We start from the raw sequence: 12,137 nt of genomic DNA, 5'->3' as shown, positions 1-12,137 counted from the left end.
GCAGAGCAGAGTACGCATGACGTACTTTGATACTGATGAAGTCAACCATCAACTGTTCATATGCTTAGTCGGTACATTAAATCCTATTACCTGCTGAGCTTAACAAAGATATAGCGCTTAAACGGTGAGTGATCACATTTTATAAACATGTTAACACTGGATTATTTGCATTCTGTGTGTATGCATAATGGTGCGTCACCCCTCGTAAGTGCACCTAGTGTATCTTAACGTCACTACCGATTTGCGGCAGTGAGATTCACCTGTGAACATGTGGAAAACGGCCTGTGGGTATTCCAGAACGGCTTCTGAAATGAGCGTGTCTTCTACACGTATTTCACTGGCATCTTATATGCTTCTTGCCAACTACTCAGCCATGCATGCCTAAATCTCTCCAGCAGATACTTACGTGAACATGAGATATATTTCCAGAGGGCGCCAAATCAGAGGTGACTGGGGCTTTTTGCTCACTCTGACTCTGAGCGGCTACATGCTGTGGACTGTCCACGAACACGGCCCGGCGAATTCCATCGTTAATTAGATGGGGCCAAATTGGCCGCGTGCCGGTTTGCTAATAAGGCTGCGGCGCCTTGGGTGGCCTCTGCATTTGTGCACAGATCATCATAAATAACAAATACAATTAACATCAGTTTGATGTTATTACCCGAACAATTGCTGCGGGTAATTAGTAGCTAGCCACTGGAGCCGTTGTCAGACGCAGTAAACACTCGGTAAAGGCAACGGTGTGCATCGCATGGTAAGGCACGTGCGGTTTACGGTGTCTCTTCCCTCTTAGTTGTGCAAACACTGCTGCCGCCCGGGTGCTCGTAAATCACACCCGACTTGGCGACTCGGAGCCAACGCGGCGTCGCGTCCAGAGAGCTCGAACCGAGAAGGCTGACTGTGCACCGCTTTACTGCAGCGGCTCACATGGCACACGCCGAGCTGTTCATGCCGGGCTCCCACGGCTGACCGAGAAGACTGACTGTGCACCGCCTTACTGCAGCGGCTCACATGGCACACGCCGAGCTGTTCATGCCGGGCTCCCACGGCTGACCGAGAAGGCTGACTGTGCACCGCTTTACTGCAGCGGCTCACATGGCACACGCCGAGCTGTTCATGCCGGGCTCCCACGGCATCCGGGATCTGTGAGTGGCTCCGTCTCTCGACTTGTTCGGAACTAAAGCGGACAAAAGCTGGTTTGCATGCGTCCCTTGGCCTTGGCTCTCCCCTGAGTGCATGCTTCACGGGGCATCCAAATCGCTCTTATGAAACGATTATTTAGTTTGGATATACGGCAGTTTAGTTTGCCTTCTCGGAGAAGGTTGAGAATAAGACAAGGAGCTCTCCAGAGGCTAGTTGATCACGTGTCACGAAGTCTAGTTTTGAGTGGTTTTTTTTTGTTTTTTCATCGTTTTCTATTCTAAACATCATTTCCATTATTTAGAGCAACAAAGTAAACCTTACATTTTCCACTTCATTGATTGGAGCTGGGCGCACGGCCAGAATTTCTAGAGGGGGCGGGGGGGGGGGCTTAGTGGGAACGCACCACGTCAATCTGTAAGTTTCTGACAGGGACTACCTATGGTAAAAAAATAAAAACGCAAGCACCCGGGGCCCTCACCGCTCTCCTTGGCTGCGGCCCTGGTTGGAGCTCTTCACAGCGAGTGGACGGGTTGGGGGGGGGGGGGGGAGCGGAGGGGCGGCGACACTTCCTTCTCCCAGCCTGGTGGACGAACTCTGCGGCGCACAGTTTACTGTCGAAGTCGCGTGCCTGCCTACCTGAACAGATGGCCAATGCGCCCTCTCCTCGGCCCTTTATCGGCACAGTTTGTAGACCCACCAGTCATGCTCACGTGACCACGGCGACGGCTGCCTCGATGTACGCTCTGCGATAACCGGTAGATAACGGCGAGACCAAATCTCAAGATCGACACAGCTGCTCCTGTTAGGGGACCACCTCTGAGGTGACGCTAGGTGATTGGACGAAGAACGCTCCATGCTCTGGATTAGTGACGGACGCACGGTGACGACTGTGATGACGCCACCGTTACCAACACTCCCCCAAACTTGCGCACAGGCTGTTTTTTGGGGGAATGTTTCTGATTTTAACATATTACACAAAACTTACCTGCCAGTCTGACCGCATTAGGCCAACTAGTAGCCCTGCAGGTTAGAATATTACTCAAAAGCTTTGCGTCGTGCGGGGTACGCTACCCTTGGCAATGACGAGAGAGAGGTATCTATTCTCCGTGACATTTTTTTGCGATTGCTTGCGAAACCACCTGGGAAAATCGCTTACCAATGTAAACGCATGTAGGATTCATCTCTAATCAGGCAAATTAATGCAAACTCACTCTTACTTGCTATCTACCTATGGCTTAAGACAGCTTTAGTTACATCGCCACCCGGACTCAATTGACCGGAAGCCGGGGTTTCCGGCCGTTACGACGCTGCGAGTATCTGCAGACGCACTGATCGCGCATGCGCGCCGTTTGTTGCTTCAGCTACGGTGGCCGACCAGATCCAGACATGAAAAGTTGGCTGGTGCAGACAATACATGTATGCAAACAAAGAGGCGCAAGCGGCAAACGAACAGCTGTTGCAAAGCAAACGTGATTGGACCCGATCTTGAGAGGAGCTGACATTCTCAATCATGTCTCTCGGAGGCACCTGGTTAATTGAGATATCCAAGACACTATATATATATATATATATATATATATATATATATATATATATATATATATACTATATTGTTCAGTCATATGGCTAATTTAATGTGAGGAGGGAGAGTGTGGTGGCGGGGAAAGTGGTTGAAAGTGATCACGAGTCAGGGGGAAACCCAAGCGCGTGTTCAAGATGCACCCGGCATTGAACGTGCACCACGCGGTGATGTTCGGAGTAGCCGAAAGGCAGTTTCTATCAGAAACGCATGCATTGGCCTGTGAGGTATCTTGTGCCACTGTGCCCAGAAACGCATTGAAATTTGTAGGAGACAACGTCGTTTGATTTGCACTTTGTATTCACAGCCCACATCAACAGTCAACATCCGGTCACCCGGTCGCGCGGTCACAACAGCCAACTTATCTTCTCCCTGGTTCACAGCCGTCCACCCACAGGGCAGTGAAAACCCATCACATAGACGCCCGCGCCGTCGGCTGCTTAGCCTCTCCGAGACCCGTGCGAACGTGATCATACTCAGCTCCAGGCAGGGCAACACAACACCGCTCGAGGCTGAGTTATTCACAACGATGCCGCCAGCGGCCGGAGGAAAGCTCCCACCGCTGACGGCAGAGGTACAGCCCAGCACACTAAAAGCAGAGTGGGCGAGCGCAGTGGAGCCTCCGGAGGCCACGAGGAGCAGCGCCAAACTGGCTTGGCACGGCAGTCGTCGCAGAAGCCGCCGGCACATGGCGAACCAGGCCGCCGGGAGCGCCGCTGAAGCATTGCTGTAGCCGTAGCCTGACTAGACGGTCGCGGCCGAGAAAGGCAGCTTCACTCGGACTGGCACGCCTCCGGCATCGGCTCCAGCTGCTCGCGCAGGGTCAGGATGTAGGTGATGGCCATCTGGAGCGTCTCGTGCTTGGAGAGCGGACAGTCGACGCCCTGCGGCAGGTGGTCCCGCAGCAGGTCGAACGCCTCGTTGAGCCGCTGCATGCGCCGCCGCTCGCGGCAGTTGGCGCTCTCTCGGCGACGACGCCACCGCTCCGCTGAGCGCGACGCGCGGCTCCTGGACGAGTCCACCCGGAGCTGCGGACTCACGGACGAGTCCACCCGGAGCTGTGGACTCACGAACGAGTCCACTGCGGCGTCTGGCGTCTGGGGTGAGCCGCTGGCCGGTCCGGGCGGAGAGCGACGCTCGCAGGGGCTGGCGGACGGAGAGGGGTGTAGACGGGTCTCCGCCGAGTGGCTGACCGTCTGATGGCTGCTGGCTGGGCTGAGGTGGCTGAGGTGGTGCTGCTGGCTGCCTGGAATGCCAAGACGACACCGAACATGCATGAATGTACATTGACGGACCCAGGATGGGTAAATATGTACCGGCGGACCCAAAATGGGCGAATGTACACCGGCAGAGCAATGCTGAGTGCACGCACGTCAAAGTTGGGACAGGTAAGCTGCTGGTAGGTGCCCAGAGCGTTCAAACCACCTTATTCTAGCCGCGCCACCCTCAATGCGTGTACCACCTCCCCCCCCCCCCCCCCCCATTGCACTGAGCATTCAGGTCGGCAAGGAGTGGAGAACAGGCATTGGACGGTCTGTTGCTCCAACGTTGAGCCGTGTATGCTGATGATAATTTGCTTGTCATCAAGAACAAGAAGCTATCCCGCAATAAATCAACGATTAAATATATCCGGAGATGCCGCCGTGAAGTCATCATATTTTTTTAAGGAAAATGTTCAGATGTTCGCTTTCGCCGCAACGCTGCTATAGCTGGGGATCATTCGGCTTCCATATGCCCCATCAACAATGTGGCCCCGTATTTAAGAGAACCTTGCTGAGAGATAGCCCAATTTTTCGGAGAACCCTGCTGAGAGACAGCCCCGTCTTTCGGAGAACCCTGCTAAGAGACAGCTCCGTCTTTAGGAGAACCCTGATGAGAGATAGCGTAGCTATTTGGTAGGTGAGCGGAAACACCGCCAAATGAGGTGTTGACCCCGCGGTTCTGGCGCATCAAGTGAGGGTGCGCCAGAACTGCCCTCAGGTTTATTCTGCAAACACGTCACCGTATGACGGATTCGCATCAAACTTGGGAGCGTCGTGGCGCACTCGGCGCGTACTTTTGCTCCTTTGCGTTGGAAAACTATTGCAAGGAGGTTGTCTGATATCTTGAAAGTTTAGGTACTCCAGATAATTAAAGTGTTTTTTCCGGCAGCCAAGACCTGAAAACCTTTGGCGAATACCAAAAAAGAACACAGCGTCCGCTACCATCTCGCTCTGCACTTTAAAACAGTGGTTGGAGCTTTGCAGCTGAGGCTCAAAATCGTTCACGACGTTTGATAACAATCATTCTAGGAAACATTTCAAAAGGTGTCGAACCATACCAACAGCACTGCTTTGATGATCAGTGTCTTTGTAACTAAGAGTGTAGAGCGCTTTAGAGACGTCGTGATTCATTTGAACACAGTCTCATTGCTCCTGAAGGCTGAGACATATTGCCTTCCATGCATGCGGGTTTACGATATGTTCGCGGTCCTAGCTGAAGGCTGGGAGTGTATGTTTGAGCATTCTGGCACAATGCGTGAATGTTTATTGGATAGAGAAAACCACCTTTCAATAGGAACAAAACATGCCAGCTCACACCAGCCGCCCTAAACGTGCTCGAAGCTGTCACATTCAGGCTTCGAGATGTTTGGATGAGATGTCTTCATGTCGCTTGATGTCAGCGTTTGGCGGCATATCATGACATGCTGCGCCATCAGGCATAATTCGCATCCACGCGTCTCTAACACCAATTACTACGCATGGCTTCCGCCACCGCACTTATGCTCTTCATATTAAAATACTATTCATTGCAAGGTCATAAATGCCATTCGAGCCAATATCCAGATTTGCACCAAAACTAAGTGGAAGTGAGACTGAGAGATCCTTGTGAATATAATCATTCCATACAACATCCATATTTTCAAGCACAGCTTCTAAGCATCTGCTAATCTGTCTATTACAAATTTGATTAAACCGTGTTCTTAGTAACTTGAACTTCTAAGTATTAAGCACAACATTTGTGAACTGTCAAAGCAGTTCACAGATTAGTTGAGTAAGACATACGCTCATCGGTGCCTACAATGCAACACTCACAGCACAGCAGTGATTGACAACATAAAGTTTGTGCCTTTCCGTTCTCACGTAAGCTGTATTGTTCTTCTCTTTCGTCTGGCTTGCAGGTCGTACGCATAGCTAACACGACGTCCGCCCTCCTAACCTGCGATGTCTGGAAGAGAGGCGGCCCTGACCGAGGGCAGGTGCGGGCACAGCTCCCCCGGGATCGGCTTCTCGCAGTTCCTGAGGCGGTTGGCGCTGTCTTGTCTGCCGGCCGCCGACGCCTTGTAATGGCTCAGGAAAGCTCTGCTCATGCTCGTCTCATGCAGTAGCTGTTCATAACACAGTCCGTCACCGAGAACAAAGCCCGCGTGCAGCGTGTCCTGAAGAACGTTGGACATGTCGCGGCGAAGCCAAGCCGGGTGAGCGGGGCGTGTGAGCACGCGGAGCAGGTGATTCGCCGGACAACAGAGGCGCCGGCACCCCCTCCTGGCTCTTACCCTCGACTGGCGAGCGGGGCCGAGCTCCCACGCGACCGGCGCACGCGCCAGCTCAACGCTGATTGGCTGTCCGGTGAGTCTGGCCCCGCCCACCTGCGCTCGCCGTGGCACCTGCCGTCCGGGGGCTGTCGTGACAGCAAGGTGCCCGACTTCGAGAGCCCCACAACTCGGGGGTGCACACCGCGTCCGGGGAATTCATCACTTGGAGCGTGAAGAGAACAGCAGCGCGACAGCCTGCAACTCTATCGCGCCTCTGACGCCCACTCTCGTCAATCGCCAGTCATAAACGTCACACTGGAAATGCCCAATCTAAAGCCTCAACGCTGTTGCAGCCCGTGGGATAGAGAACAGAGCCTTGCAGAGGAGTCAGACAGCGGTCTGCGAGACTTTGAAGCTGCCAGCATGCTTTGAATCATGAACCTCTGCGTTTGAACCATTTCACAAAGAACATTGTCTGACACGGTAACGTTGAAGCATTCTGACGCCGTGAGACTTGCGCTTAACCGTGATTAATTTGTATCTCAAACTGAGCAAATTCAAACTACATAGCTACATGTCAAGCTACAAACTCATATTTTTGAAGCTACGTATTCGTATTCTTACGTATTCGTGTACGCTACGTATTCTTAATCAAGCACGAAAGCAGTTCTCGGCACTACGTATCCATTGGCTCAGGCTCCGGGTACGGCCATTGGCTACGTATCATTGTCGCGACTGTGTAAGTGGTGCTCGGAGAAACCATATGACCTGCATATGGAAACCCACTTCTTAACGCATTTCAGACTTTTTTCACATTGTTTCTTTAATGCTTTTCGGAACTATCTTGTTTTCAAAAACCAAGAATAAAAAACCCGCTTCGGCACAACTTAATAAAAAGCTCTCACAAAGACTCCCGCAGCCTGAGACATTGTGGTCTTGGCTTAGAGAGTTCCGCGGATTTACGCCATGGCATGACCAGCTGCAGGTCCGGGCCCGCCATGGCTGGTACGCCAGGGACAGGACGCCTACTTGCTTGCGGGGACCCACACGAACTTGTTTTTCACCTCGTTTCAAACTGTTGGAGCTAGAGCTCCGAAATTTGATGTTAGTCCTTACTACCAAATGGGAGTCACTTGACCATATTCAGGTACCATGAATCCCCTTTGATGCATAATTCCTGGGTCGCAATGGCAGGAGGTACGCACTGGCTGATAGCTTCCACAGTGCCGAATGGCGGTGCGTGGCTGAAAAGGCTTTTGCGTAATCAAATATATCATAGATGACCGTTAGGGCTCCCGCATAGCTTTTTAGCATAATTAAAATGATAACGAGATATGCTATGTAGCCTATACTCATGTATAAAAGTCGAGCCGAAAAAAGTCAAGGCACTCCGCTCGCAAACATTCTCAGGAATCCTCACAACTTTCTACAGGCCTTCTCAGGAACCAGCGCGACTTTCTACAGGCCCTCTCACACCACTTCCCAGCTGAACAGACAGCTCCGTTCACTTTGCGGCTTCTTCAGACCCGAAGACGCTGTAAAACAAAATATATTGTCTCTTTATTCGGGCCTCTTTGACTAGCATGAGCATAGGCTATTTCATCTACCCCACATTAAATTACCGTTCATCATGTCTATTGATGGCCGTGAAGAGCCGCCGGCGGATGTGGAAGAGATACAGGCAAGGCAATGCTGTGATGAATGGCCGTATGTTTCGGTGCTGAAATCAATGTCCGCCTGCTCATATCACAGCTGCTAGCCTACTGGCGACCATGTTTGCGACGTCAAATGGGCAGCTAGCACAGAGGCGGACAAAGGAGGTAACAAGAGCCGGTACGGGCAAAGGGCATTTGGGCGGCGATGGATCACATTGCAACTGGAGTGATTTAGAACAGGTAATTTATTGATAACAAAGTGATTGTAACATCCCAGCAGAGCTTAAATGTTGCAGGGGCGAGTGCATCAGCTGACAGGGGCGGCGCCAGGTACATACGTATAGAGGGAAGCATGAGCTGGGATTTGTATTATGCAGCTAAACGCAGCGCTAAACCTATGGTATTTCTCCGCTCACTTTGTGCAGCGAAGAACTTCCGCTATTGATTTGGGTTTTTGGAGTTCAATTGCTCGTTATCTGGAAAGTGGGTTTCTAGTTAAGACGCCGGCTAAAATACCTGCAGGTGGCTGGAGATGGTAATGCGCAGGGTGGCAGGACTAGCCTGCCCACAAAAGCAATCAACATGCCACGGACGGAACGCCGGGCCGAGTCAGTACTAAGGAAAAATAGGGCTGGAAATGCTGCAGCTGCCTGACTCAGCCTGGTCCGGCAAGGAACGTCTTTCAGTCAGCCGCCGCGCAGCTCTTGGTCGTCACAAAAAGCGAGACTCCACACAACCGTTCTTCTGGGCTTCCTTCAAGTCATTTGAATAGAAGGTCTTGAGTGCGGAATGGTTTTCATAAGGTATTGCAATGTCCGCGAAATGTGGCCTCCCGCGTTCGATTGGGGTGCCAAACAAATGTGAATTGCCAAAGGGCTTGCAGAGCACGTTCAGACGCCTTACCCACATGTTAGCGGTCCTGCGGCGCGTCGGCACGATACAAGTGGCACTTGACGCAGGGGGAGCAGGCGGTGTCGGTGACAGAAGTGTGGGCTGCAGTGTTCAGGTAGTGGGAGCAGGCGGTGCCGGTGACAGAAGTGTGGGCCGCAGCGCTCAGGTCGGGGAGCAGGCGGTGCCGGTGAGAGAAGTGTGGGCTGCAGCGCTCAGGTCGGCGGAGCAGGCGGTGCCGGTGACAGAAGTGTGGGCTGCAGTGTTCAGGTCGGCGGAGCAGGCGGTGCCGGTGACAGAAGGGTGGGCTGCAGCGCTCAGGTCGGGGGAGCAGGCGGTGCCGGTGACAGAAGGGTGGGCTGCAGTGTTCAGGTCGGCGGAGCAGGCAGTGCCGGTGACAGAAGGGTGGACTGCAGTGTTCAGGTAGTGGGAGCAGGCGGTGCCGGTGACAGAAGTGTGGGCTGCAGTGTTCAGGTCGGCGGAGCAGGCGGTGCCGGTGACAGAAGGGTGGGCTGCAGTGTTCAGGTCGGCGGAGCAGGCGGTGCCGGTGACAGAAGGGTGGACTGCAGCGCTCAGGTGACCCCACGCGCTCGAACGGGGACCGGCGAGCCGCAGGTCCGGCGATATGAAGGACGGATGGTGCGTCTCGTCAGTCTGGTCGCCCGTACACATAAAGAGGTAAAAACGCGCCGCATCGTGTCTGCGAGTGTGCTGTTTTCAAGCGGTGAGCGCCCTCAGCACGCTGCGATCCGCGGCTGCGCCGGAAATCCACTGTGGGGCCGCCACTGTCTCCTGCGGAGCCTGCGTCTAGTGCAACATGCTGTGGCCTGAGCTCAGCGACACAACATGGTAATAACGCAGACAACGGAAATAACGCTGTCAAGGTTACTGTAACTAGCATTCACGACACATGGGTGTGGTGTCCGATAATGTTTTGGCCGTGAGAAAAGATAAGGTAAATCGACCAAATGTCATCAGTTTCAACAAAACAAATAAAAACGCCTCACCAGGTTTTCTGCCAGACAAGTTGCGGGCCAATTTATTTGTGAACACGAGCGATGTGCCACCTCATTAAGCCCCTTTGTTTACGAAAGAAAACAAAACAATCAGACAAAACCTTGCCGTGAACACCTCACAGTGAATGGCGATTGTCATGCTTTAAACCTGCTGACCTGCGCTGTCCTTATGGTATATATATATATATATATATATATATATATATATATATATATATATACATATACAACTTAAGTGCACAGCTTGTTCTTCATAACTGTGTTGTGACAAATCACAACGGACTCAGCACTGATTATTCTTTTGGATGTTCTCGATCAATCTGATGACACCAGAATAATCACGAATCCTCCGAATCATTCGCCAATGCTGAGTCCACCGTGGTGTTTGACACCCACACATATAATCATGTGTCACGGCACCCGGACGGCAGTGTCACGGCACCCGGACGGCAGTGTCACGGCACCCGGACGGCAGTGTCACGGCACCCGGACGGCAGTGTCACGGCACCCGGACGGCAGTGTCACGGCACCCGGACGGCAGTGTCACGGCACCCGGACGGGAGCGCCCTGAGCCCGCCTCTGCGCCGTTTCCCCGGCGTGGCGCCCTGAGCACGCCTCTGCGCCGTTTCCCCGGCGTGGCGCCCTGAGCACGCCTCTGCGCCGTTTCCCCGGCGTGGCGCCCTGAGCACGCCTCTGCGCCGTTTCCCCGGCGTGGCGCCGCGGGGCCGGCGGCGGAGCACGTTCGTCGCCATGGGGCATGCCATGCATCAGCTCAACGCATATCTCTTGGCCTGGTTATGCATCGCATGACAGAGGCGCGTTCAATCAACATAAAGCATTTACCCGAGGCGGCCTTGTCATTATGTCGCGCTGCCCCGGCCCGGGCCTGAGATGCAGAGCACTTTGTCGACCGCGCTGATGATATGATACAACGGCGGCAGGCAGTGGTCCTCAACAGCCCACCACTTTGCCTAATGCGCTTCTCGAGCTCAGCATTAAAGAGATGCGGACTCTGGTGTATTGAGGCGAACGCTGCGGGGCTCAGCTGCCGTCTGAGACTGCCGGCTGGGAAGATGTCGGCTGGGAAGATGCCGGGTGGCAAGATGTCGGCTGGGAAGATGTCGACTGGGAAAATGTCGACAGGGAAACTGTCGGCAGGGCAGGTCGGCAGGGGTGTGATGTCTGTCCAGTCGAGAGCAATGCACATCAATGGCGAACGATGATGGATGTTTGATTCCAGATATCTTCAAATCGAATGGAACATCTGCGTATGCAGGGCGCGTCACTCACGTTTACCATGATCACTGTAATGGTGTTGCCTTGTCGTCTACCAATGCATGAGTAGCCTGCGGCACGGTGGAGCTCTGAAGGACGGTCCACAGCAGTAGGAACAGGGGAATATGGAACCCGTTGCAGTGGATAGAAAGAGGCAAACCCAACGATACCGATACCACACCACCACACTTCACCACGCCAATACTAGGCAAGTTCCTTTGGCTACGCTGACTTATGACCAATGTCCTTGGTCATGGCACGTTCCACGTAATCAACATATTTTTCACGCCATTTAACTATTTACGGCGATTGTCCCATCTTTAGGACATAGCTCAAAAACTTGCTCTACTGAAACCTCAGGACCGGTACGTCTAAAAGTAGCGCTGGATATGACCACTTGAACACCATGAAGACATAACAAAAACACATGCTTTAATTATTTTCAAGCTCAAATTACGCTATCAACGCTTTGTGTCAGCACTACACCCTTGCTCTGCAGTCGCGACCGCCGTCGCCATGAAGACGGCAGAATCTGCTGGGTACCGTGCCTGCTGCTACTGAATGACGTCAGTACAAACGACCGTTTGTGATTGGCACAGCGGGAGGCAAGGGCCCGTTACCGAGAACCGCATTGGTTGCAATTTGTACCAATGCACCACTGTAGGACCATGTGATACTCCGGCCCCCAAAGCCGAGTTGTGCTTCGAAGAGAGCCACTATAGTTCGCGTCATTGGGGAGAAATCAAAGCCATAGTATGACGCTTCGTTTAATTCGCGGGATAATGGCTTCATGTGTGTATATTTTTGTCTAAACAGTGTTTCAAGCGTTTGTAGCATTCATTACACAAACCTTTTGACAAATATTTGTGTTACAAACATTACAGAGCACACACGTCGAAAGAAGCAAGGCAAATGAAATGCCTTACTTCGGGAGTGGTGAGCAGGGAGCCTAATGAAATTTCTCCCGCAGGAACGGTTGCTTCAAACATAAATTTTCAGCTATCCGGAAGGATTCGAGAAAACTGGTATCGCTGATCAAATCGTAAGCGCATGATCTATCACTGGGT

The 12,137-nt window shown here is 52.7% G+C and overlaps 1 protein-coding gene across 1 annotated transcript; it reads right to left on the bottom strand.

Moving 5' to 3' along the window:
* Window positions 1–3,035: 3,035 nt before the first annotated feature.
* On the bottom strand, window positions 3,036–6,227 carry LOC119104812 (pancreas transcription factor 1 subunit alpha). The gene is made up of 2 exons (XM_037228531.1): window positions 5,921–6,227; window positions 3,036–3,968 (listed from the first exon to the last, which is right to left on the bottom strand). Exons 1-2 carry the CDS (start codon window positions 6,156–6,158, stop codon window positions 3,496–3,498), a joined length of 711 nt encoding a protein of 236 aa, XP_037084426.1. The 5' UTR covers window positions 6,159–6,227; the 3' UTR covers window positions 3,036–3,495.
* Window positions 6,228–12,137: the final 5,910 nt, after the last annotated feature.

The sequence above is a fragment of the Pollicipes pollicipes genome, unplaced genomic scaffold (assembly GCF_011947565.3).
Source record: "Pollicipes pollicipes isolate AB1234 unplaced genomic scaffold, Ppol_2.1 Scaffold_6052;HRSCAF=7182_pilon_pilon_pilon, whole genome shotgun sequence".
Taxonomy (NCBI): Eukaryota; Metazoa; Arthropoda; class Thecostraca; order Pollicipedomorpha; family Pollicipedidae; genus Pollicipes; species Pollicipes pollicipes.
Note: the sequence above shows the minus strand (reverse complement) of the source record. Positions and strands in the feature narration are given on the sequence as shown.

What these genes read in the sequence shown, in the direction of transcription:
- LOC119104812 (XM_037228531.1), bottom strand. Translation starts at nt 6,158, where the DNA reads ATGTCCAACGTTCTTCAGGACACGCTGCACGCGGGCTTTGTTCTCGGT. An exon ending in CTCTCTTCCAGACATCGCAG is followed by an intron (nt 3,969 to 5,920) that starts GTTAGGAGGGCG and finishes TTGGCATTCCAG; the next exon opens with GCAGCCAGCAGCACCACCTC.